Genomic DNA, 26,886 nt, shown 5'->3' with positions numbered 1-26,886 from the left:
ATAGGCAGGCAGGTTCAGAGTCAGGACAGGACAGGCAAGGGTCAAAACCAGGAGGACTAGAAACAGAGACTGGGGAGAACTAGGCACAAGGAAAACCCCTGGTTGAGTTGGTAAACAAGATGGACTGGTACAGAGAGATAGGAAACACAGGGATATATGCACCGGGATAATAAGTGACACCTGGAGGGGGTGGAGACAATCACAAGGACAGGTGAACCAGATCAAGGTGTGACAGCAGTCATCATCATGAATCAAGTCGTCAATCTACTGGCAAATCAAACCTTGTCATATGAAGATAAGTAATGAAGAGAATTGATAAATAAAATGTATCAGGGCTCAACGGCCATAAACATTTCAAGTTGGAAATCGCAAATTCAACAATGAGTGGTTTGGAAGGAATTGAGCACAGCACAACACTGTGAGTCCAAAAATGTATTGTATGATGCTGCATAAATGATATGCCAGGGAGATATGCATACTGTAGCTAAGAAAGTGTATGTTGTGTAGTAAGCTGTTAGTAGCCTGTGTGCCTCACACTAATATTTTGGTCCCTTTTCCCTTCTTTCGCCTATTGTTCTAACTTGGTGCATGTGCACATGTAGCCTATAGCCTGTTTTAGAGGAATGTAATCATAGAATATTGTAAGAGCTTTCATTGTCTGCTTATATGGCCCCATTTATTTATTATTCGGTTCTGACTTGGTGTACTGGGAGAATACTGTAAGAATGGCCTATGTTCTGAAATCTGTCGCTGTACATTTCAAAAGTGCTGAACAAATAGTTATATTGACAACGTCCGTACTAGCTCGCTCATTAAGGTCTTTATCTCTATCTTTACCTGGATTATCTGCTTGTCTTTCCCTTATGCCATAGTTTGTACAACGCAGTTGTCAGTAGATACCACATTTGTTTATTAAACAAGTCAGCCATATCAGCTATGTTTTTTAAAAAGGCAGTAAATGAGGCTGAATTAACTGTTTCGCTGCCAGACAAGGCTCTGCTGATAGCCAGGTGTAGCAGTGGTAAGGTGTTGGGACTGCTGTTGGGGCAGCTTTATGTAGGCCCTAACAGTTTGTGGGCACCGTTTGTCACCGTTATAGTGCAATTAATGTATTGTTTAGTGACTTTGATGGCATGCATACATATTGTTCCCCACCAAGATTTACATGCTAAAATCACCACCGCTGGTGACACGGTGTCATATCCAACCAGGTCATGAGGGATTTGAGAATGGAGCTGCAATGGATAGCTGCTATTTATTTATTTTTGTTGCACTGATTATAATGTTTCCCCATCGTTTCCAATGACCGAAAAGAGCTTCTGGACATCAGAACAGCAATCATTAACCTTGATTTGGATGAAGATTTCTATTCTACTATTTCAACGAGTCAGACAGGACATACTGCACAACTGGACCAGGCCCTTGTAAAAGGAAAAAAAACGGAGCAAGAGAGGCCGACGTGCAGGCACCCTGACAAAACTACGTCGGCGTGTACATAAACCGCCTCTATCCTCCTTCCTATTGGTGAACAAACTGGGTGAGCTCCCTTCGAGACTAACCTATCACCGGGACCTGAAGAACTGTAAGATCTTATGTTTCTCAGAGTCGTGGTAAAAACAGGACATGGATAATGTACATCTGACTGGTTGTTCTATGCATCAGCAGGACAGAACGGCAGTGTCTGGTAAGCTCAACGGGAGGGTGTGTGTCTCTCTATGTTAACAGCTGGTGCGCGATGCGCGATATTTTTCGTAGCTGTTTACCACCACAAAGTAAGACCACCCTGAACAAGCTGTATAGGGCCATAAGCAAACAAGAAAATGCTCATCCAGAGGTGCGCCCCCTAGTGGCAGGTGATTTGAATGCAGGAAAACTGAAATCCATTTTTCCCTAATTTCACCATGTCACCTGTGCAACTAGAGGTGAAAAAATGTGACAGTACGTACATATCCCAACCAGTTGCCATGGATTACAGGCAACATTTGCACTGAGCTAAATGCTAGAGCTACAACTTTCAAGGAGCTGTACACTATAATCTGGACGCTTATAAGAAATCGTGCTACGACCTCCGACAAACCATGAAACATTCAAAGCGTTACAGGACAACGATCTAATCCTACTACACCGGCTCTGATGCTTTTCGGATGTGGCAGGGATTGCAAACTATCACGGATTACAAAGGGAAACCCAGCCGCAAGCAGCCCAGTGACGCGAGCCTACCAGACGAGGTAAATGTCTTTATGCTCACTGCGAGACAAGCAACACTGAACCATGCATGAGTGCACCAGCTGTTCCGGACGACTGTGTGATCACGCTCACCATAGCCGATGTGAGCAAGACCTTTAAACAGGTCAACATTCACAAGGCTGCAGGGCCAGATGGATTACCAGGATGCATACTCAGACCACGCGCTGACCAGCTGGCAAGTGTCTTCGCTGACATTTTCAGCCTCTTCCTGATCCAGGCTGTAATATCTACATATTTCTAGCAGACCACCATAGTTCCTGTGCCCAAGAATGCCAAGGTAAAACTATCTAAATGACTATTGCCCTGTAGCACTCACCTCTGTAGCCATGAAATGGTTTGAAAGGCTGGTCATGGCTCACAACAACAACCTCCCAGACACCCTGGATCTTTCTGTTAAAGGTCCCCAAAGCACACGCATCCCTGGGTCGCTCCTCTTTTCAGTTCGCTGCAGCTAGCGACTGGAATGAGCTGCCAAAAACACTAATCTCTTCAGTCAGACTCAAACATGGACACTCTTGACAGTTCTTGCTGCGTCGCATGATGTATTGTTGTCTCTACCTCCTTTCCCTTTGTGCTGTTGTCTGTGCACAATGATGTTTGTACCATGTTTCGTGCTGCTACGATGTTGTGTTTATGTGTTGCTGCCATGCTGTTGTCTTATGTCTCTCTTTATGTAGTGTTGTGGTGTCTCTCTTGTCGTGATGTGTGTTTTGTCCTATATTTTAATTTATTTTTAATCTCAGCACACGTCCCCACAGGAGGCCTTTTGCCTTTTGGTAGGCTGTCATTGTAAATAAGATTTTGTTCTAAACTGACTTGCCTAGTTAAATAAAAATGTAAAAAACTCCAATTCACATACAGTGGGGCAAAAAAGTATTTAGTCAGCCACCAATTGTGCAAGTTCTCCCACTCAAAAAGATGAGGCCTGTAATTTTCATCATAGGTACACTTCAACTATGACAGACAAAATGAGAAAAAAAAATCCAGAAAATGACATTGTAGGATTTTTAATGAATTTATTTGCAGATTATGGTGGAAAATAAGTATGTATGCCTGGTCATTTATCCCTGGTCATTTTTGTGCCTGGTTTATGCCTGGTCACTTTCGATACCCCATAGGCGTATCGAAAGGATCTCCCCCTCGTCACCAATGTAGCTGACTGATGTAAAGAATGCAATCTAAAGCTTTTTTCCCCCCACCATCTACGGCAGAAGCCTGGGCTCCTGACTGAGATAATATAATTCTCACCACTGCATGTTACAATAGTAAAATAATCTGGTTTACCACTTATTAAACTGATTCTACATGGATTTTAGTCTTTGAGATGCTAAAACATGAACTTGTATCTGTAGTTGGTGTTCTTAAACTATAAAATGCACTAGACTGTAAGATAAAACCCACAAAGAAAAGACAACAGGCAAATGCAAATGTGGTTCCAATGTCTAAATAGTGACTGGCAGGGCTAGTTCAAACTGCAGTTGGATGGTTCTCCTCACCGGTGAGTGAATCAGCCCATGCTTCACTTGATTGATCTCTGGAAGCAGGACATCTTAACAGTCTGAGGCAGGATGCTCTGCATTCATCCTCCAAATATTGACTGGGAAAATGTGGCATTTATAATTAATCAGTAATGGAATTAGTGGGTCTTGCATTGATGACTGCATTAGCTTTGTCCTATAGACGTTTGTAGTCTTAAATTACTTGGAATAAATGGACAGCTAAAAACGCTCCTTGTCCCCAGAATGACATGCTAGCTAGTGATAATGGGGAAAGGAGGATACCTAGTCAGTTGTACAACTGAAATGTCTTCCGCATTTAACCCAACCTTAAAGCTATCTGCTCCTGCTAGCTAGCAACATATTTACTTGTTGTAACTGTTGATAATGGGATATGATAGAAGGGTGAGTCTGTCAAGGATCGATGCAGACAAGGTGGTAGATTGTACGACAAGCGACAAGTTTATTCAGAGTAAAGATATTTGGTACAGCGTATATACGGGCCCCTCTGTTAGCTCATCAGAGACTAGCAGAAAAAGCACCTTGCTAACAGTGAGTACAAGCTTCATATACACAACAGAAAGTAGGTTGATTTCTAGGAGATCGGATCTTCGGATTGGATCAGGCTGGGGTGTAGTCGTCCGGCATTGGCTCTGTTGTCTGTCCTTCATCGTAGAATCCTGCCATGCCTGTTCTTGGTCGTCACACCATGTTCAGCTGAAAAGGGGATCTGGTGTGTGCGCTATCTTCAGTCACACAATGTTCGGCTGGGAGGGAGATTATGTGTGTGTGCTAGTTTGTCTGCAAGTCAAGGCTGTGTCTCTTCCTCCCAATGTGTGGGTGTATGTCTTATCTGTGTGTCCTCGGCAGTTAGTGTGTATTGTATGTGCGTCGTCTCTGTCTTCAGAGGAGTCAGTGTGTAATGTGTGTGCGTCCCTATCTTCAGAGGAGTTATGGCCGAGCTCCCGGCCAGCACCTGTGGCTAGGAGTATCCTGTGTGGGGCCCAACCTGTTTTACTATGAAAATACGTTGTCCCAGCTATAGTAGTGTAATGTCACCTACATAAGGAATTAGCAGTCCTCTACATAACTAGCTAACCAGCAAGCTAGATACATTACTGAGGTTGCTGCGTTCTAAGTTGGGAGTAATTTTACATCTTGCATTGATGGTAACACGTTTCTATATCTAAATTGATCGAAAAAAGACTACCTGATAGCAGTTTATCAGATGGACATCTCTCTCACGCTGTCACCAGCGGTCTACTACCTTAGATACGGATAACGTGATTGGCAGATGTGGTCAGCAGCGATAGTACAATATAGATATTATACATGTTTAGATTAGTTTACAGTTTAGTACTCGGCGGCGTCCAGCTAGCGAACATAAAAGGGTCAGAGCTATCCGGTATCCTTGGGATGCAATCAAGAAGAAACTGGCTGAGCCAATAAGGTACCACCAGTATGAAGAGCAAAATGCATAGTACTGTACATCAGGGGAGGCTGCTGAGGGGAGGACAGCTCATAATAATGGCTGGAATGGAGAGAATGGAATGGCAGCAAACCATGTATTTGATACCATTCCACCAATTCCGCTTCAGCCATTACCACAAGCCTGTCCTCCCCAATTAAGGTGCCACCAACCTCCTGTGCAATACAGACATCTGTTAGTGATCTCATGATCCAGTAGGGCCTGTGTTGGGCTACCGCTCTTCTGCATCCCAAACAATCAGACAGGTGTGTGGACCTCTCTTTATCCCATGATCATGCATGGAGTGGAAATAATGAATGAATAAATGATGGATGATAAATAATGTATGCCTAATATCATTTGACTACAACTTCCACTAGCCCCATAGGTTTGGTTGGCATTTCCTGGTCAGGAGGGCAGCCATATTTGATTCGATTATCTTGGCTCGGAGTAGTTAGCTAGCCAGTTGCAGTTGTTCTGAAAATACATATATTACACAGATTTTCCACGGCAAAGGATAGCAATATTTTAAAGAATTACTGCTTAACGTAACCGTGCTTAGTCAACGATGAATCCCGAATAGTAAGTAACACTGTTGGTTAATGATGACAGCCTGTTTTTTTATGCTAGATAACGTTAGTCCGCTAACTTACCTGGATGGTTTACTCAAATAAGATACTTGTTTAGTCTTCTATGCAAATATGAGATCGATGACATAAGGTATGTTCTGTATCAACTCCGCTCTAGACATGTTTATATTGAATGTTAGTAGGCGTGTTAGGGCCAGTTTTTTATCTTCTTAGCTACGTTCAAACGCCAGCTAGCATGAATGCTACCCATAGGCTAGCTAAATAGCTATTATCAGCTGGTAGCTAATTTAGCTAGCTAGTATCAGCTGGCTAGTTAAGTAACTTTGGCAAAATGAGCTAGTTAAAACGTTAACTGCTTCGTTGACTTTTTCAAATATGAACATGTGTAAAAAGTCAGCTGACCAATTTAACTTTAATTGCCCAATAATAGTTACGAAATTTAGCTATATGTCAGTTGAAATCCAAGGCTACTTGGATTGTGTGAAACAAATACAGTACATTTGACTGACTTTTGTTACTACACTATAGTAGACAGAACTAACTACTATGTGACAATTTGTTGCCTTGTTTTTGACTCAACAAATATCGAATAATATATAGCAATACCTCCATGACAGTGGAATTGACATTTATTTAACCTGTGAAATATCTACTCTCCTTTCAGTGATTATTTATTCAAGCTGCTTCTGATTGGCGACTCTGGCGTTGGAAAGTCTTGCCTCCTCCTCCGATTTGCAGTAAGTAACTTTCCTCTGGCTAGGTGGATTTTTTTTGCCATGTTGATATTTTGAAGAATAATAGTTTGACATCCCAGGAACTTTACTGTACATAGGAATTTTCTGTTTTTCTTATTTTCTCTTCAGGATGACACATACACAGAGAGCTATATTAGCACTATTGGAGTGGACTTCAAAATTAGGACCATAGAGTTAGATGGGAAGACCATCAAACTTCAGATTGTGAGTACCTGTGGCTGACATGACTTTATTGAGTCACAAGAATGGCAGAAGTGGAACATGGTGTTGGGTCTGACTTTGCTCTCATTGGCCCACAGTGGGACACAGCTGGACAGGAACGGTTCCGGACAATTACATCCAGTTACTACAGAGGAGCGCATGGCATTATTGTAGTGTACGATGTCACAGACCAGGTCAGTCCATCGTTCGCTTTAACTTTTTCTCCACAACATGTTTACATAGCAGATAACATTGTTCTCAAGCCTGTGTAAGTTAACAATGTTTCAGTGTATCTGGTTTACGCTGTCTATTGCATCGGTTGTTGAGTTATCAACAGTTGTCTCCTCTCCTGTCACACCCCAGGAATCCTTCAATAACGTGAAACAGTGGCTCCAGGAGATTGACCGTTACGCCAGTGAAAACGTGAACAAGCTGTTAGTAGGCAACAAATGTGACCTGACGACAAAGAAAGTGGTGGACTACACGACGGCCAAGGTAACGCTCTACCTGGTTACGGAGTGAAAAATAACTAATTTTTGTTGCATTTTTCAGTTTAATCTTCTCTCTCCCGTTCTGTCCCCCACTCTTTTCTAGTCTCTTTGCCTCTTTCTTGGTGGATATGCCTCTCCCCTACTCCCACCTTACTGTTGCCTCTCTCCCTCTTACTCCCCCCGTCTTTTTTTTTTTCTTCCTCCCTCAGGAATTTGTTGACAATTTAGGGATCCCCTTCTTGGAAGCTAGTGCCAAGAGCGCCACCAACGTGGAGCAGGCCTTCATGACCATGGCAGCTGAGATCAAGAAGAGAATGGGCCCTGGGGCCACAGCCGGAGGCTCGGAGAAGTCCAACGTCAAGATCCAGAGCACGCCAGTCAAGACTTCCTCTGGAGGTTGCTGCTGAGGAACCCTCAGCCCCCCAAACGCCATCCACTCAGACCCATATCTACCAATCTCAAAAGTTACCTTGCTCCACAGGGATAGGGAGAGAGAATATGGTGAGAGTGAAAGAGAGGGAAGACTGAGTGGCCTTGATTGTGTGTGCAGTTGCAATACCTGAAATATGTCCCCCACCCCTAACAAGGTCAGCAATAGGATGCTAAACCCATCCACACCCACAGAAACACACTAACATAATGTGGGATATTTTTACATATTACCAAAACCTATACCTATCCAAAATAAGATGTGGCAACTTATTCAGACATTTTTAAGCAAGGTGATGAATGAACCTTGCCCGACTCTTTAGTCCACGTCTGGTAGTTAATAATACATTTTTCTACGATGGTTGTGTTCTCCTTATTTCACTGTGGATCTCAGCATGACTTTGGCCTGATCTCCTCAGAAGCTGAATTCGGAAGCACTCCCAATAAAGCGCATTATACATGTCGGCAGAACTGATGACTTTACCCACAATGCATCTCTAATGCAGTCATCATGACTTAGCACATCTGCTCACTGTAATCAACCCAAATTATTTAGAGGAAATATCACTCAATGTCACGTGGTCCAACTTCATAATGTGGCCCCAAATAATGTGCCAGTGCCTTTATGGCAGGATGTGTGTGTATGTGTGTGTATATATATGATATGCCCTTGGCACACTGTGTTGTTGGCATGTCCTTCCAGCCCTAAATACCTTTTGTATGCCCAAGCTCTTATCTCTTATTTGGGTTTATTCTAATGAATTTTGTATGATACTAGCATTCGTTAACATTCCTGTACAGACAGTAATTGTTCTGCCGACATGCATAATAGCGCATGGAGACGTGCTACATTCAAAGTGGCAATGACATTTTTCCTCTGCCAGTGTCTCAACCGACAGCACAACAAAGTTTCACCAAACGATGAAAGAATTCTACCAACTGTATATATTTATACATATATGTAAGAACTGATTAGCTAAGCCTGTAGAGAAGCAAGTTAAATGTATGACATCATGAAAAGTAGCTGAACATTTTAATTTCGGCATGTGATTTGTGGCTTTGTACTTCACATTTTTGTGGCACAATGTCTATTAAACAATGAAGGAGATCTTTAATAAACCTTTGTCTTACTGGAATTCTTCCCTGATAGTTACACCTGTTCTGCATGCACATTTCACACTGAAATAGGCCTAGTCTCTGAAATGTGACAGATTTTATGTGCTCCTGTCTCAAAAGCCGAAAGGTATGATCTTTGGCCCAGATTCCATTGTCTCCAGTAAAGGGTGCAGTTTTGTTGAACTTGAGACGTCCATACCCTAACCCTTACCTGACCTTAACCTAAAATTCGACTTCAATGGGGTGACATCAGTTGGACAGCCCAAGGATCACGTTTAGTCTTTTCCTCTATTTTACCCAGCTCAACTACCTTTTTGTGCCCACCGGGGCCAAAACACTATCTTACTTTTGAGTCTGTCCAGCAACAAGTGTACATGACAGTTAATGGGATTCTCTGGTACTTTTATATACTTTTTAGCCAGTAGTTCTGAAAGTAGCGCTCACGGCCCAAAAGTGGTTCCTTAAAATGGAGATCTGTGCACCATGTCGTTACTCTCGCTATGCTGTGTGCATGATGTGCCTCTTGCTAGCTGTCACTCATATGGTGAGGGTCAGAAGCTCATTGGTTGAACTTGAATGCAAGTGGGCTGGCCCACATAGGGAAAATAGTGCAGCACAGCTTCCAGATAAACAAACTAGGGATGTCACGGGTAATTGAGTTAAGACAGTAATTCTGATTGTGGATTATGCATGTATGAACTACACATTGACACATCCAGCCCAAAGTATGAGGTTAAAACAATACTAGTCGCCAAAGTTCCGGAGCATGTCTTTAACATTATGTAATGCAAAGGGACCCAGTAAGACTAAACTGCATACTGAATCTGGTACAGGTCTGTACCAGTGGAGGGCAGCATTAAGTGGCCTAGTTCATGTCTGCAGCCGTACTGTCTGTCTCCTAGTAGTTTGGACTTCTTGAAATCTGATTTAAGGACAATTTCAAATCAATCATTTTGAATTGGCCCTCATTCGAATAGTAATTAGATTACACATCCCCAACAGCTGCCGTGAATTACATTGGCTTTTCCATGGCGCTCTATTATGTTGAACGGTTATCTGAGTTCATGTGACATTGACGTCCGTGACCATGACAAAGACATTGTTTCGTGGCTGTGATAGATACCGTTCATCTATTCTTTCACACCAACCTTGTCATAGAATTAGTATCATACCCAACGTAGAGCACCCACCAGTTCATCCCGTGATTGGTACCCATTGTGTGCCTGCTTGATTAACATCTGGCCCTCTCATCAGCGCTGCAGTCGTGGTGGCATGGTGCCCGCCGCTGTAAATGTGCCCTGGCCGGCCTCTCTCACACATAGGCCCCAGGCAGAAGAAAGGGCACACTCTTAACCGCTTGGCATGCTCCCTTCCCCCCCACCTTCCCTCTATCAGACCCCTGTAATTATGTCAACGGAGTATAGTAAAAGGCAGTGTAAAGCCAGCCTCTTGTTTAGCTGTTGAACTGGAGTCTTCTCTTTTTGCTAAGCACTACCCCAATTGTCTTTTAAGTGAAAACAAAACCTACATTCAGCCGGTCAGCGTCGACAAAGGGCTAGATGTTTTGGTGTGAGTTCAGAGGGAGTGAGTGGGAGTTGGGGATGGAGAGCAGCAGCAGCAACGGCGCTGAGGAGGGGGTTAGAGTTGATGGCGCAATAGGGAGGGGGGTGGGGTGGGGGGGTTGTTTGCCGGCTTTATTTGTTCTTGGTTGCCGGGCAATGGAAGGGGGGAAAGCATCTGTGACAGCTGTAGAGGGGCTGCAGCATTTCCCCGGATATACTGAAGAAGCCCTGTAGGTAAAATACAGAAAGAGAGAGGGGTGGGGGAGGATAAGGAGGGAGCTAGTTAACCCATGTGTGAAGTTCACTCAGACAATACAGCAAGAAGGTGGGAACTGGAGCTGGATTTGTGGAGAAGAGATGGAGAATCAAGCCTCCGTTATGACAATCTTGGTTCTTTCGCTCATGCGAGTTGTGCACAGCAGTTGTGCACTTGAGACGGGCTTTGGCCACACTTTGTAGTGTGACGTCATCAAATGGAGTGAGAGGTGTTGGGGACTGTGTGTCAGCTAGCCAGTGAGCACTGAACAGCATGCTGCCCTACTGGCCAGACGGGTCCCATTTGTGTGCCTGACACCCTTCTGAATAATGGCCAAGTGTGCAGCAGAGCACAGAGTTGATTCTCTTCAGATGAATCAGAATTAGCAGCAGCCTGAAACGACTGACATAATACAAGTCTGCATGGACAGCTCAGTGAATTAGACTACCGGTAGTGACTGTTTCTATCTGTTAGAATTGGAACTGAGAAAGGTGTTTTGCGTCTGTTCTCAAGCGGTTGTCTTTTGGTCTTTGCTATAGTACTGTGAGTAAACAATACAACTACTTGCCTTTGAAGGATTTTGCCTGTAACACTCATTATTGTATTGCTACTCGGCCTCCTTGTATTCACTGTTAGACTAAATGTAAGTGGTGCCTGTTTATTTTACAAGGCAGCCTATTTTAAACTTCATCGACACCATTTTTTTTTGGGTAGCCAGGCTATGTAGGGCAAGATGAGCAAACAAAAGATACCTGGTTTCAAGTGACCGGCTATGGGATTAACAGAATTCTTACATAACCTTACATAACCTTCATATGTATACACTCCCCTTGAGTATTTACACGATGATTACTCATTCCTGACTATCCAAGTGACACTTATCTGACTTCACCTTACATGTATCTTTCCTTGGAGTTTAAAGCTGTATTGGTCAGAAGCATAGCTCCAGCAAGCGAGCTGCCAAAAGGGCATCTTGACTTGACTTGAGCTCCCTATTAGCTTTAGTTACAGTATGTCAGTCCCCGAACCTCTTGTGCATGCATGTACAGTGAGCTCCAGTGAAAGCATTTGGGTGTGTGATTCATCAAATATGTACACTAGATATATCACCATTTCATTCACCTCACAGCGAGTGCTAAATAATCAAAGACAAATCTCCCTATCCCCCTCAGCATCTACACACTCATTCCAGCCAGGCCCCACTATAAATTGAAGGCCTCCGTTACGCATGTTTTTCTTTGGCTAGACTTTCTTTGGCTTTTAATCCTTTCATGCGAGACCCCCCCCCCCCCCCCCCCCTCTCTCTCTCTCTTACATAGCTACTCTCAATAAAACCAATGGCGATACTGTATCATTCTGAAGTAGCTCCTAGTAGTTCCTTGCCAGGCAAGACAAAAACCAGAAAGAAAAACACAGTGATGGATGGACGCCCGCGGCGGAGGAGCCAACCTTAAAAAAACTGCAGCCGTTCATTTCCTGACCCCAGCCTGGCGGCCCTCCCTCAGTGTTCTCTCTCAGAGCAGGAGGAGGAAGAGATGGGTGGGATCGGGTTTTGGGAGCTAAATGGCAACCTTGGCGGTTTGTTATGGAGGGGGGTTTGTTTCAATATCCCTGGCAACGGGGTAAACTCAAATAGTGCCCGGGTGCCAGTCGGACACTTTTCTATGCGGCGGAACCGGCTCCAGAGAGTCTGTTGTAAGTAAGAGGCCCAAAAGAACTGACCCAGGATCTGCCTAACGTTGACGCAAAACTAAATCTGGAGGATGTATGCAGAAAATATGAGTCTTAATTGACACCTAATTTCTTTGGCAGTTCTATGAAATATGGGTGTCTTGTTTGTCAGATGTAACAACTTCTCCCACTATCTTACATTTTCTTTATTGACATTTATATCTTATGTCATACTCTTGACAATTTCATGAAATATGGCCGTCTTGTATGCAAGAGACCGCAACTTCAACCACTATCTTGCAGCTTCTCCTCAACCTCTTCCATTCTCTAACCTGTCCTAAAATTGCTTCCAGTTGCTTCCAAGAAACATTCTCAGAGTAGAGGTCTCGGTCTCTCGCCATGCCTCCACTCTGCTCCAGTACCATCATGGTTGTTGTGATTAGATCACTGCTACTCTATTGGCGTGTCAAAAGGTAGGCATCCCTCAGGGCTGCATCTTTCATTCAGCTTAATTTTGTTCCCACATGTAATTACGAGTGATGTGTAACAAGATGTCCATTTCCTGCATGGGCTCTGATTGGGGTTGGAGTTGAAGTCATAAGGCAGTTCTCTGTATAGTCGCAGGTCTGTCTGTCTGTGGGTGGACGGACAGTCGGGTGAAACGTGAGAGAGACCATGATGACCGCAGGAGCCCTGCAGCTCTGTCTCAACTGGTGCCAGGCCCAAAATAGGAGAGCAGCTCACAACTGGCAACCCAGACCCCCCTCTCTTAACCCTAGGAGGGGCAGCAATACCCCTAGCCCAGACTACTGCTGCCCTTCTGTCATGACTGTTTACCAGCTGTGGCACTACCATCGCTTTCAGGGCCCTAAGGGTCATTGTCATTTAAATTATAAAAGATTTACTACATTCACTTGACTTCCCTTATTTAGTACTCATATACTGTGTTTCTGGCCTTCATTTTTTACCTTGGCTTTTTGTTCTGATTCACGCTGAGGTGTTAAACTTAACTTTGAACCAGTCAAAAGTTCAGAACGGGTTCCACTGGTCACAGATGGGAATGCCATATCTTCGGCTCCTGCATTAATTTGAAGGGAATCAGCTGCTTGTGTTGGAGAGTCCTCCGGTTTTTATTCTTGCCATCTGGTTGCAATTATGTTATGCTCTGCCTAACTCGGGGATAACCACCACATTATTGAACAGATGCCAGAGAATGGAGTAGTATGGGGCTCACATCATTCTTTCCTAAATGAGCATCAGCACACACACAGATACACAGGTGTGCGCATAGCCACATAATGACCCACGTTCATTTTGGGCATATGAGCAATTGATAAATCCCTTGATAAAAATGATTATTTCTGCAGTTTGCTAATACTCTATTATCTGACTAAGTGCTTGTTTCAAAAGTCCTGAGTGTTTTGGACATGTAGCCATGAGTTTGTATTTGAAGCTCTCTGCCTCTGCATAGTTCTAACCTGTTTGACTAGTTGAAATGTGTCTCCAGTTGTCAATGGAGAAGCTGTTGACAGAGTGACAGATGAGAATTGGCTAAAAATCTTTTGGAGAGTTTCAGAAAAAGTTGCTGGTCTGATTCCTAAGCATTATAATGCCACTGACGTAATAGTAATACACTTTATTGTGTACATTAGATTTACGTTGTAGGAGTGATCATTGTCGATACATTTAATTTCCTTAGCTAACATACAAAGAATGCATTACAATATTGCACTGGCTAATACCAAGATGTCTAATGTTGAATAGCTTGGATGCCTTACATAGTTGTGGTTGCTCACTCACAGCAAGACTTGTTGACACGAGAATGCTCCCAAGAATAGGCTATGACTTTTTCTCTCAATTACATGTTATGATTATTATTCTGCCTGAAAGCTGCCTCTTTTGTCTGATACACACACAATGGGTTTTGATCTATAGGCTAGCCTAGGATATTTACACTAGTGCAACAAAATCCAATGTTATAGATTTTTGTTTTATTTCAGGCTATTATGTATATCTGGTCTGTGCATTGGGGGTAGCCTGGGCAGACACTAGTTGGTGCTGTGGATCTCCACGATCGTCTGGGCTTAATGTGCCAAACCAAACCGGTCATACACTTGTGTCCCGCCGGCGACCGATTCATACCGATTTGTACTAAAAACACTCTCCATTCTGGCTGCAAAAGATTTGATTTCCTCCGTAACTCGATTTAATGCCTAGAAGGCGTTAAAAAAAAGGAAAATATGCGTACTTTCTTTATGAAACAGAATTTTCCACAATCATGCAAGAGTGGCTAAATGCTAGCACCGGATGTTGCGTATCGCATTCAGCTAATCAGGCTGCATTAGTCTGTTTTCTCACACCTAACGTAGCAGCATTAAAATAAACAACCCCCCCCCAGGCTGCAGTCGAAATTCAAAGTCGACAACAGCCCTTGGCTCTAAACCCTCAGCCCTTGGCTCTAAACCCTCAGCCCTTGAATGACGTTTTATATCGTCACATCCGAGTGTACCTTGCCCAAGCGAGAGAGAGTGATGATCAGAGAGGCAACGTCCTTGGTTGGATTCTTGAAATTGAGTTTAAAAACGACCAACCTAAATCTAATAATGTACCTAGCTAACTTGCTACAGTTACCCATAGCTAGCTAGTTTGGTCATTAAATCCAATACATTTCAGAATTCCCAAAAATATATTTATGAAGCTACCCACGCTTTATTGGGTACTCATTATAAGAATAAGCTAATTTGCCAACGCTACAATCAGTGTCATCTATATATATATATATATATATATATATATATATATATATATATATATATATATATATATATATATGTTTTTAGCATGCTACCTTTATAATTTTGTCTGACATGCCGAAAATGCAGTCATGTTTATTAAGTTTGACACTTTGCGGCCACAGGAGTATGACACGTGACTACAGTTTGTGTGGAATTGTGGTTCATATCAACCCCACAAGTGATCAAAGTTCTTCACTTGCTCCCTCCAGCTAATGGCTGAGTGAGAAGTTAGTGAATTGGACCTGCATCCAGTTTCAACGTGGATTCTCCCAAGGGAAAGTGGCTAGCACGAGGGCTGAGGTGGTAAAAATGTGTTTGGACTGCAGCCCTGGTCTGATAGTTTCAAAATAAAAGTTGAGCCCACTGAACATACATTTTTAAATGACATATTGGATTTCTTGGCATGAACTCGTTTACAGAACATTGTTCACAGTTTTAGTACAAAAGATTAAAAGTTTAAAAAGTGTAATTATAAAGTTAAAACGACATTTAGAATATAATACATGTATTTTTCACCTCAGATGCAATATGCAATTAAACTTGCTAGTTAGGTATGTGGGTGTGGTGGTAAGTGGCAAAGTAGTCAGGGATCATTCCAGGGCACGCCCGGTAGTCAGCAGCACAAAACAGGCAACACCACCTGGTGGATTTGAGACAGGCAAAGCCTGAATCATCAGGCCAGGGTGTCCTCAGGCATAGAGAGAGAGAGAAATGGGGAGATTAGTAAGAGCATTCGGATCTAATTTGTATTATTATTATTTGACTATTAATTACACTTTTCAGATTTCACACATTTATGAACATATAATTTAATAAACCTGTAAACAAAAATATAATTACGTTAATTGCATCTGGGTTTAAAAAATACAATCTACTCGAATTGTAACTTTACAATTTCACTGCATAAATGTTTCATCTTATTAAAACGGATTAATGTTCTGTAAACGAGTTCATGCCAACAAATCCAATACCTCATTTAAAACTATGTTCAGTAAGCACAACTTTTATTTTGAAACTATTCCTGTTTCCTTTACGCTGCTATGTTAGGTAAGGGGTGGAAAAAACAGTCTACTTCAACCTGACTGGCTGAACGTGATACTCTTTACATCCGAGACTAGCATTTAGGCACTTAAGCATGGTGGTGGGAAATGGTGTTTCATAAAGGAAGTACGCATACTTTCCCCTTTTTTTGTAGCCTCGACATGAAACCGAGTTAAAGAGGAAATCGAAGCTTTTGCAGCCTGAATGGAGAAATACAAACCATTCGCAGGGTGATACTAGTGTATTACCGTGGGCACATTAAGCCCAGACGATAGTGGCGATCCATAGCGCCCACTAGTGGCTCCCCAAGTTACATGGGGGCGAGGCGTGTGCCACCGTACCAGTCAACATAGTCAGTTCAGAGCGTAACTTCATTTACGTCATTCCTAGCCAGTGTAGTTGTGGGTCTCGGCAGATAAAAAAAAAAGGGCTGGCGTTCCTCCTGCTGTTCAGTGAACGGTAGTTGTCTGTGACTAGACTCATCGGTCTCCTCGACAGCTCGCCATTGTGTAGAGCTCCACGGCTTTTTTGGAAAACCGCGGCGGGGAAATGAAAGTATAGACGGCGAAGAGTTCGATGTCTGGTGTTCCTCGTTGTAGAGCCTCTGTTCTTGGCGTCAATTTGACCCCGATGCAGGATTTGAAACCCTTGCTGGAACTACATGTGGTAAGTTTACGATTGCGCTGCTTTCACCAATGTTAGGATTATTTAAACACGCTTCAACATGGAATAATTATGCGTTAATTTACGTATACATTAATTATTAGCCGTTATTTACCCGTTTGCCATTCAAAAAAAACATTTTGTCGCATTTTATTGTTGCTGTGTCTTGAGTCGAGAGAAAGCACCGCCGTCTTTTTGCTGTTTTGTTACATTTAGCTACTTGTCTGTTATAATGTTGCAACTGTTACATTGTCGCATGTGGAAGGAGACCCTAATGTTCGAAACGAAAACGTAATATTGTTATTAAGTCTCCAGTTCAGTGAAGAGCCGACTGAGTCCTATGTGGCAGGTGACGGTGAGAAGGCTATGGCGCCCCCATCACAGCCATAGGCTATCTGTGGCGTTTGCCTTTGGAGGTCAAGGACAGCTGTTGTGACAGCTACAGTGATACGTCAGTGACAGATCATACCGTCAATTGATCAAACATGCGTTTTGACATTACAGAAAACCCAAACCATTCAGTTTATAAGATATATCAATAAATAAAATAGTTGTTTATAGGCATCCATACAATTTTTCGTAGTCTTAATGTCCAGTATTGGGAATGTCTGCTTCTTTTTTTTTTGTTGCTGTAGACGGTCTGCCCATTGAATAATGTTTTTCTGACATTTGAAAAAGCAAGTGACACCCAGGCGTGACTTAGTTTCGTTTCAAATACTAGAGCCATGTCATGCCAACAGTGATCATAATAGGGCCTTGGCTACAAAACAACTTTTTGGTGGCATGTAGGACGCTGAGGGAGTGGGAGGAGGAACTTGACACCAATATAACTTTGTTCACTGAACGTTACTGTCCATGTGGGTCCCAGTACAATTGCTACTTTGTAAGTACATGATAATTATGTAATGTTGCATATTTTTACATTTGAGACTTGCCCTTAGCTTTGTTGTAACTCATCAGATATTGACTTGGTCATCGCATTCTATTGTTTTTTGAGTGATTCATTGTCAACTTTTACAGGAATATGATGAGCCATAGTTCCTGGAAGCTAAACTGGTAGTTTAGAAAATAGAAGCCCTACATGCCTATTCAAACTGTTTTTAGGCTAAAAGTTCATGGGTATGCCATATAGACTTGACTGGGAGAACGGGGCCTCTGAATGAATCTGATACAGCCCTATGGCTTTGTTTTACTGTTGTAAAGCTTTTAACTATTGCTGTTCCGATTTCCAAATAGGTTTAATACTGGTTCAGGGATGTGGGTGGCAAAAAGGGCTAGTTCTGACTGCTGCCTTGTAGGAACCTAACAGTGCCAAGTGTTATTTGCATTTCAACTGCAGGGCTGAGTGACATTCATATTTGCACAGGGAAATATGGATGTTTTCTCTTTTGTGTAGTGTTCCGTTGCATGCATTGGAAATGATTGTGTCGCAGTTCAACATTTCCTTAATTTGTTTTTATAATGATGTTAAAGATTTTAAAAACATGTTCATGAATTGCCCATCAAAACACCAAAGAATTGAGGTGAGGTATTAATAAAATAGGAAAAAGAATAGTAAGAAATCCACCAATGGGCTACTAACATGCTACGATCAACCACAAGGAATCTGCACAGATTTGCAGTAGGAACACAGTCCACACTCGTACCAGACTCGAAGCATTCCATCTCCGTGACTAAAGTCCACCTTTGCTTCCTTGACTCTGTCTGCTCTGGTTTCCAGTAAACACCATTTGTTCCTCTTTTTCTTCTATGTGAGCAGGAGGGCTGAAGTTCACCTACATATTTTGGCAAATTGGCTTTGAAATCCCCCTCTCTTGGTGATCAATCAAAATAACTCTGTAACTCTGCGTTTCTTCCAAACAAGCCTAGTTCCGTCCAAAATGGCACCCTATTCCCTAAATAGTCTGATTTATTTTGACCAAGGCCCTAGTCTAAAAGTAGTGCACTAAATAGGGTGCCGTTTCAGACGCAGTTGGAGTCTCTTCCAAACAAGCCCAGTAAATCAGTGCTACAAGCATCCACTTGCCTGCTGGAGAAACCTGGGCAAACAACCCTAATGCCAGGCCAGCCCGGCTTCTGAGTGTGGTTTCTCGCATGACCAGAACCCAACAGTGAACCTTGTCTTTCAACCTAACATAAAATTATTATTTTCCAGGAACCTTTTGGGCAACATCGAGGCCGAAAATGCTTGCATGCCAAATATGAATGTGTTTAACTTTTACTGCAATCTTGAAGGACTTGGAAGTCCGACAGAACCTGAGAGAAATAGTGTGGAAAATAGAATGATTAGGCTTGTTGATGAATGAGGGTTGAAATCTCAGGTGCAGGCTGCACTGTGTGCCATTGAGAAAGGTTTGCTCTTCCAGCCTAAGTGTGCACTGCAGAGTTTGTATTAGAAATCGGTGTACCACCGAGACCCTCCTCAGGATGACGATGCCTGCTGAGTATGTGAGGCATGCAGCTGCCTGCTACCACCCTAAAAAAAAAAAGCAATCCAATGACATTTTGACCTTGTCCCAGACAGAGCTCTTACATATTCCTAGCACTTCATGGAAGTACACACTGAAATAACATTACAGAATAATTATCAATAACATGTGGAGGGATTATGGGTTGTATTCACTAGGAAGCAAACAGGGAGGGACTGCCTGAACTTTTCAGTTGAAACACAGTGTGCACTAATGAATAGGACCCTGGTGTATCGGAACACAAAGCTCTTGGAGAACCAAGAAGTTCATGTCGGGACGTGAGTTTTGAAGTGGTCATGTGTTCAAGGGGTGGACATTGGTACGAGGCAATCTGAGTGTAATCTGAGTGCCATCGCTGTAAACCTGCTGCGAGTATGGAGTGAAAGAAAGCATTCTGTGTGGCTGGAATGCTGTTGTAATTGGACACTTTTCAGTTGTTTTTGTCAACGGAAGGTGTGTTCCGATTTCTATATTTCTGCTCTTTTTTTCTTTCAACTCTCCCTTTCACCTTCCTTTCCTCTCCTCTCTCTCTTTGTCACCCTGTTTTCCCCCCGTCTGCCAAAATCCCCTGTCAGTCTTCTCTATTCTCTGTCTCTCTCTCTCTCACCCGTCTTCAGACAGTGTCAGCAGATGGCAGCGTCGAAGGGCCCCACGTGTGAAAAGAATAAGTGAACAGAGCAGGGGTGGAATACGGGTCTGATGAATAATTTCACTGAGTGGGGGAGGTATGTGGAGGCATAGTATTTGCACCGAGGGAACTACTAAAAAAATGTAGCCTATCTACATCAGAGTAGTGCACTCCATGTGCACTGAACACACACAAGTTGCTCTCTCACCTCTACTTCCATATCCAAGCAGCATCATCAGCTGTGATAGTGATGGGCAGCCTGAGTGGAAAAACATTTAGGTTCTTTCTTTCCTCCCCCGCTCGTCCCTCCCTATGTCGTCTCTGCCCCCCCCCCCCCCTCTCTCTCTCTGGATTCCCAGCTGACTGTATTCGTCATGGTAACAGGCGAGAGTGGAGCTATCCCCAGCCACACGCATGCACTGTGTGGGCCCTCGAGGGAGGGGGGGGGGGGTGGTGTGCTCAGAGTTCAAGTTGATGTGTGTGGCTCTAAGCAAAGCTGACACGCACACCCTCTCTTTCTCACACACAAACTCTCTCACTCACACAGCAATGTTCTCTACAAGAACACAGTTTGGAAATGTGATAGTGAATCTCTTTTCCTCTGGCTTTTATCATGGTAGCACACGTTACACAACGGACTGAAAGGGGCGAGTCTCTCGCCGGCTGTGTGCAGTAGTTTATGTAGCGGGGTAGAGTTACACGTGCCAGTGAGACAATGCACTGCAGGAGAGGTGTGCTCCATCTTAGGTGACAGTTTAGGAAGCATTCTAGTGCAGCGGTTCCCAAGCTAGGGGTCCCTGATATGAAAATTGGGCCGTGGGAGAATTTCCCAAATCCTGAAAAAAATATTATATTTTGTTTCTCAACCATTGTAATGTAGTTTACCTTAAAAATCTAAATTAAAATGATTTCAAATCTAAAAGATGAAATTCAACCAGAGAGCGGCGAGCTTAGCCATTGCATTTGAATCATTTCCACGATGAATGGCTCTGCCCGCAACACTGAAACCACACACTACTGCAGACTTTGATATTACCAGGCGCAATTGATATGGTGAAAACAGTGTGAGGGCTGAGATGCCCATGCATTGACTTTTGTTCGCAATACATGTCGAGGGATGCTCTTCACGAGGACATATTGTTCTGTCTCATGATTCCTGGGCATGAAACGTCACAGGGGATGTTCAGTGTGCTGCGTGGCTGTATTGACAAAAAAATGTCCAATGGGATCGAATGGTGGGTTTTTGCACAGATGGAGCCTCCATCTATGGCGGGCAGGCCTCTGCACTCTAGTTATGAATGAGTCTCCCTCTGCAATGTGGACACATTGTATGATACACCGAGAGCAACTGGCGACGAAAGAACTGAGCACAGAACTCGGATATACTGCAGCAGGTAACATTGATTGTAAACTACATCAAACCACATCCACTGCGCGCCTGTCTGTTCGCAAAACTATGTGGAGATATCGGATCAGAGCATGACGATGTTCTATTTAACATTGAGGCTCGGTGGTTATTGAGGGGGGGAGAGTTGGAAAGATTTTCTGCATCGAGAGAGGAACTGTCGTCATTCACAATGGATGTAAAAGAAAACCGACTTGGTTGACTCTCTGTGTAATGAATATAGTGTCTCCTTGCCTATGTAACAGACATATTTGGGAAACTGAACGCAAGCATGCAGGGGAAATACAAAAACATTCTACAGATGCGTGAGCAGTGGATTCAGAGAACTATTATTATTAGAGAGCGAATCTTTTAAAAGTGTGGGACGGGGGAGAACAAACCAAGAACATGGGGGGGGGGTGTATTTGAACAGTCATCCATCTCGGAATTCCAACTCAGGGACTCCGGCTTCTTTCTAGATCTCCGGCTGTCTGACCTGAATATCACTGATGTCATGATTTTGCCTCCATATTTCTCAGTTCCCAGTTGTCTTGAAAGCACCATCAGTGCTCTCGTCTGCATTAAAACCAAATGTCAGTCCAGGTTGGCTGTGACAGCGGAGATGAGGTGCGACCACGCCCCCTGACTTTGAGAAGCTCCTACGCACACCCATCTCATTAGTGGTGGTGAGAAGATTCATCATGTCAGACAAATGATCAATTAACTGTCCTAGTCCTACATTAAAAGTATGTGATGGTGAGTTGAGAAGACAATCAAAAATACTGTGAGAATGTTTTTTCAATTAACTGCCAAAGCCCCCCCAAAAAAGTCAACATTGACAAGGATCGAAACCCTTTCCCCCCCAATTTTCACCAAAAATGACATAGCCAAATCTAACTGCCTTTTATTTCAGCTCATGGGACCAAGACTTTACATGTTGCATTTATATTTTAGTTCTGTGTGTGTGTGAGATATATATATAAATAAATAAGCCCAATGTGACCATTTTTGAGCGTAAATCAATAAAACAGCAGGTCCATTTTTGCCTGTTTTCTGTGCTATGTCCGGGCAGGAAGTCGGTAGTTTCCTGTGCTGGCACGTCTGTTAGCGCCGTGTTCTGATGGAGTCAGGTGGTTCAGTTGGGAGCTTGTCTGTGTCCCAAATGGCACCCTATTCCCTATTTAGTGTAGTACTATTGACACTGGCCCATAGTGCACTACTTTTGACAAGAGTTCTATGTAGGGAACGGGGTACCATTTGGGACGCAGGCACTTTTTGTCAGAACTTGCTGCCACCCGCCTAGTCAGCTGATGCCGTCTGGTCAGCTGACACCAAAACCCCCTCCTGGCGCCCCCCCATACACTGACGCTGAGCGTGTGTGTTGTGTTCATTGCTTGCTCGTCTCATTTCTTGTCACTGTTTGCGAGGAAACTCCTCTGCTTCCAGGAAACTCGTCTTGTTTGAGTGAGAAGTGGATGTTTTCCGCTTGTTGTGTTGCTGATGAAACTATGAACTGGGGGTTTTTCCTCTCACAGATGTCAGTTACACTTGTACGTGATATAAGTGTTTTAAAATTAACCAACATCTGTCACTTTGTTTTGTTACGTCTCTAGCAGTCATTCTTTCACATAGCTGTGCCTCACTGACTACTATTCACTCGTTCACATGTGAAGAAAAAGGAACCATATGCATTGTTTTGCTCCTGACACCTTGTTTCTGTTCTCTCCCACAGATATATGTTGGGTAACGGTGTGAAGCGCAAACTGGATGAGGACGGCCTGGAGGAGGGCAAGGCGCCCCTCACGTCAGCGGCCGGGGCCGCGGGCAGCCACTCCAGGATTAACTACACACTGCAGCGCCAGACGGTGCTAAACATCTCCCTGATGAAGCTATATGGGCCGGCGCGGACGCCCGCCACCGAGCCTGCCCTGCAGCGCCGCGTGCTCATCAACAACGTCATCCGCCGCATCCACCACGAGTTCAAAGAGGAAGGCGGCGCGGGGCTGCGCGCACTATTCTTCGCCGTCCCGCCTCCGGCGCCGAACATCACCGAGGACGAGGGCTACCACGAGGCTCCGTCATCCACGTTCAGCGGCGTCCTCTCCCCACCCCTCTCGCCGCTGTCGTCGCTGGATTCTGGTTTGACCCCGGCCTCGCTCTTGGAGGACGACCCACCACTGTTCTTCGCCTTGCCGCCGTCCTCACCCCACCCCCTGGGTCACCACCCTCTCTCGCCGAGACCGTCATCGCCTCCCCCACCACCCGCCAAGGACAGCTTCTCCTCAGCTTTGGAGGAGATCGAGGAGCTGTGCCCCATCGCAGTGACAAACTCTACTACCTCCTCCCTACCTTTGTCTCCTCCACCTTCACCCCAGCCCCCACCCTCTCTACCAGCAGGGATGGACATGAAAGAGGAAGGGAGGACATACAGCCCAAAGGACAAGGAGTCGCTCTTGCTGGACGATGGTCAGGCTGCAAAAACCGTGTTGGCAGACCTGCCCAGCGCCCCAGCAGACTTGTCGCCCTCCTCCGGTGGCTTCCTCACTGACTTTGCTCTGGATGACATTCTATTCACGGACATCGACACCTCCATGTATGACTTTAACCCCCCCTGCGGTGCCTCTTCAATACCGCCAAACTTGGGGGTGTCCAAAACGACCCCCGTGGTCACTGCAGACGACCTGGTCAAGACTCTGTCCAGTTACAGCGGGGGAGGGGTGGGCTCTCCCCCTCTGGCTCAAAACCAGCCCTTTAAAATGGACCTGGCTGAGCTCGACCACATTATGGAAGTCCTGGTGGGGTCTTGACTGACATCGGGGTCGTGTTCAATAGGCACAAAGCAGAGGAAAACTGAGTGAAACAGCAAGTTGCTTATCCAATAAGAAATGCTCATTTACATTTTCTTTTGAAGCGTTTTGCTACAGTGTGCCCTAATGAACACGACAAACCGGATAAAAAGTGCCGTAGGCGGCGAAATGTTAAACCTTTCATTTTTTTGTTGTCCGGAAATTGTAAGAAATGTAAGACTTCACCAGAGACGTTTTAACTACACTGTGCATGCGTTGTGCTCGCCTTTCCAAAATGGAAACCATGTTGAATATACTGTATGGAATGCATTTATTTGAGTGCCTTTGTCTGTACTACTCTGTTGATTTTATATAGCTTTTTTGTTTATCAACACAGCCATACATTTTCTCTCTTCTCCAAATACAGAGTGAATTTATATACAGCTTTTGCATACAGCACCATAGGTATACACTGATGTGTCCAAATTGAGGGTACTTTAACAATATTTTGTATATGGACAGCTTATCAATGTTATAGAACTTTTCATAGGCCTCATTCAAGTTTTTTTCTCTATTTTAATGTATTATTCATAATTTGTTAGTTGAATTTATCATCTGTGAGCCTTCAACTCTCTATTTGTAGATGGACTACGTCTCCTTTTCCTGTATGGCATGTTTTGAATTTACTCTCAACTGATCTGACTCAAAAGGATATCAAGTGAAATACAAGGGTAACCTTGTATGGTCTTTAAGTTCACAGTTCAAACACAATTGCAGACAAAATAATTTGTACTAAGTGGTTATGAAGTTATTTATTATCATCAATTTCTGGTGTACAGATATTTATTCAAACATGACACTAACATTTGGGTTGTACAGAACATGCAGTGAAATTATGCTAGAAATGCTGTGTAATATATTTGACCCTTTTGTTTTTCAGGGAAGTGAATGCTGTAAGTCAGTGTGTGTGTGTGTGTGTGGATTGGGCTACGTCTCCGGTATTTGTGGCAATCGATCAGTCGGGAAACAGTCAACTACTTTGTCAGTGGTGACTATAGTAATCCAAAGCCTTTTAAAACAACGCATTTCTCTTGTCAGTCAGTGGCAAATCCATTTTTGCTGCTTACCTCTTCTATTCTTTGCATTATTATTATTTTAAAAAATTGAAGCAAATGTGGTCAGCAAATTTCCAGTCATCTCGCCAATTTTTACATTTTTTTTAAAGTTGACCTGTTTTCAAGAACGGCTGTATTTTATCACTGACCTTGAATCTGTGCCTTGTTCTATGCAATATGTATTAATTGGTTGGAAATATCTGACTATTTTTATGTATAAATGTGCATATGACTTTAATGCAGTTTTACTTTTGTAGATTAATTTTATACAATAAATTGAAATTAAATGTCAACAGTTCTCAGCACGTGTATGTGTCCCTTTTGAACTAATACTCACTCTATAACCCTCAACTCTGGACCTCATATCCAGTTCCACTGCTAATTAGGGACGGACTTAGATCTGGGACACCAGGTGTGTGCAGATAATTTGGGTAGAACAGAACCAGCAGGTTCCAGACCTCGTAAAGTAAGAGTTGAATACCATTGCTCATGATTACTAGTGGCCTGTATGCCATGGTCTGGTTGCGCTCCAATGTCAGGTTATACTATCAAAGGTAATTTCCTGTTTGGAGTTGATAAAGGGCAGGGCTAGTCTGCACTCTTTGGTTCAGGACTTCCGGGTGCCATGGGTGAATTTCCTTGGGGTTTTCTCGTTTGGGCAAAAGTCTGTCCTCCGTGACCTGAAAACCAATGTGGTTCGAGTGTGATTTCATTAGTAGGCAAACGGAATACATTCCTCACCTCGATAGCCTCCTTTTGACGAGAAAGCACCAGTGTATCCCATCATGGAAGTGTTATCTGCCACACCCCCTTAGAATCAGCTGTTGTATTGTCAGAGTTAAATCATGCATGTTTAAAAACAATGCTATTTTATCTATAAAATGTATTGTAATTAAACTTCCACTTTACACATTTTGTGATCCACCTCTGTAAATGTAATTTGCCTGATGACGAGGACCATCTAATTTCAAACAAGCATATTGCTGTCGACGTTCCCTCTCCCCCCCCCCACCTCTTACCTTTTTGACCTTTTTCAAAATGAGGCGAGAAAGAACACAGGAATTGAGAAGGCCCTTGACGACTCCTGTCCTTTTCAAAACCCTTTGGAAGAGGTGAGACCTGGTCGTTTAGTCTGCTCCTGCACATCAAACCGGATTGGACTGATTTGGGATCCAAGTCCCTTTTGATGGACCTTTTTGATTTCTTTAATATACTTGCCATCACCTCAGCTGACTGACCAAGGTGGTCAGCATTTAGAAGCAAAGCTGCCTGCCTCAGGGTACCTACCTACATACATGCTTATACCTGTCCATGCTTGCTCTTCTGTACACAGGTTATGGACAGTCCTTGGACCCCTAGACACACCAAGCATTGGTTTTTTGGTACACAGTCTAAAACAAGTTGGATGGTTGTTTGCTGGTCAAGCTGGCTAGAGTCCTGGCCCCAAGTCCAGTGTGATGTGTCCTCTTCGTAAGACCACACTGTTACCCAGACTTTCCCTTTCAGCACGAGTGACCAAGACCAATGGCTAGGAATTAAAACCGTATATGAACATTGTTTCTCTAGGCCTGGTTTTAAATGAGGTGCACTCAAGAGTTAATTAGTGAATACAAAATGCACAAGACTCCTGTATGAATTCATTGTTCATTCATTCCCTGTTGGGAGGAGTAATGGAACATGAAGGACCATTGAGCACTTCCTCTTAAATTATTTTTAATTTCTTG

General features: G+C 43.5%; 2 protein-coding genes across 3 annotated transcripts; both read left to right on the top strand.

Moving 5' to 3' along the window:
* Positions 1-294: 294 nt before the first annotated feature.
* LOC124003888 (ras-related protein ORAB-1-like) lies at positions 295-8,813 on the top strand. Of its 2 annotated transcripts, none has more exons than XM_046312521.1 (6): positions 295-418; positions 6,466-6,538; positions 6,665-6,760; positions 6,856-6,951; positions 7,121-7,252; positions 7,458-8,813. In XM_046312521.1, exons 1-6 carry the CDS (start codon positions 381-383, stop codon positions 7,653-7,655), a joined length of 633 nt encoding a protein of 210 aa, XP_046168477.1. In that variant the 5' UTR covers positions 295-380; the 3' UTR covers positions 7,656-8,813. The 2 variants fall into 2 exon arrangements, with proteins under 2 accessions (XP_046168477.1, XP_046168479.1); XM_046312523.1 differs by lacking the exon at positions 295-418 and adding an exon at positions 5,620-5,793.
* Positions 8,814-16,168: 7,355 nt separating this feature from the next.
* On the top strand, positions 16,169-25,460 carry LOC124003624 (SERTA domain-containing protein 2-like). Its single transcript, XM_046312036.1, has 2 exons — positions 16,169-16,784; positions 22,994-25,460. Exon 2 carries the CDS (start codon positions 22,998-23,000, stop codon positions 24,066-24,068), a length of 1,071 nt encoding a protein of 356 aa, XP_046167992.1. The 5' UTR covers positions 16,169-16,784; positions 22,994-22,997; the 3' UTR covers positions 24,069-25,460.
* Positions 25,461-26,886: the final 1,426 nt, after the last annotated feature.

This window comes from Oncorhynchus gorbuscha, linkage group LG18, assembly GCF_021184085.1.
Source record: "Oncorhynchus gorbuscha isolate QuinsamMale2020 ecotype Even-year linkage group LG18, OgorEven_v1.0, whole genome shotgun sequence".
Taxonomy (NCBI): Eukaryota; Metazoa; Chordata; class Actinopteri; order Salmoniformes; family Salmonidae; genus Oncorhynchus; species Oncorhynchus gorbuscha.
This window is presented reverse-complemented; position numbering and strand designations above follow the sequence as displayed.

What these genes read in the sequence shown, in the direction of transcription:
- LOC124003888 (XM_046312521.1), top strand. Translation starts at nt 381, where the DNA reads ATGAGTGGTTTGGAAGGAATTGAGCACAGCACAACACT. An exon ending in AGACCATCAAACTTCAGATT is followed by an intron (nt 6,761 to 6,855) that starts GTGAGTACCTGT and finishes ATTGGCCCACAG; the next exon opens with TGGGACACAGCTGGACAGGA. An exon ending in TGGACTACACGACGGCCAAG is followed by an intron (nt 7,253 to 7,457) that starts GTAACGCTCTAC and finishes TTCCTCCCTCAG; the next exon opens with GAATTTGTTGACAATTTAGG.
- LOC124003624 (XM_046312036.1), top strand. Translation starts at nt 22,998, where the DNA reads ATGTTGGGTAACGGTGTGAAGCGCAAACTGGATGAGGACGGCCTGGAG.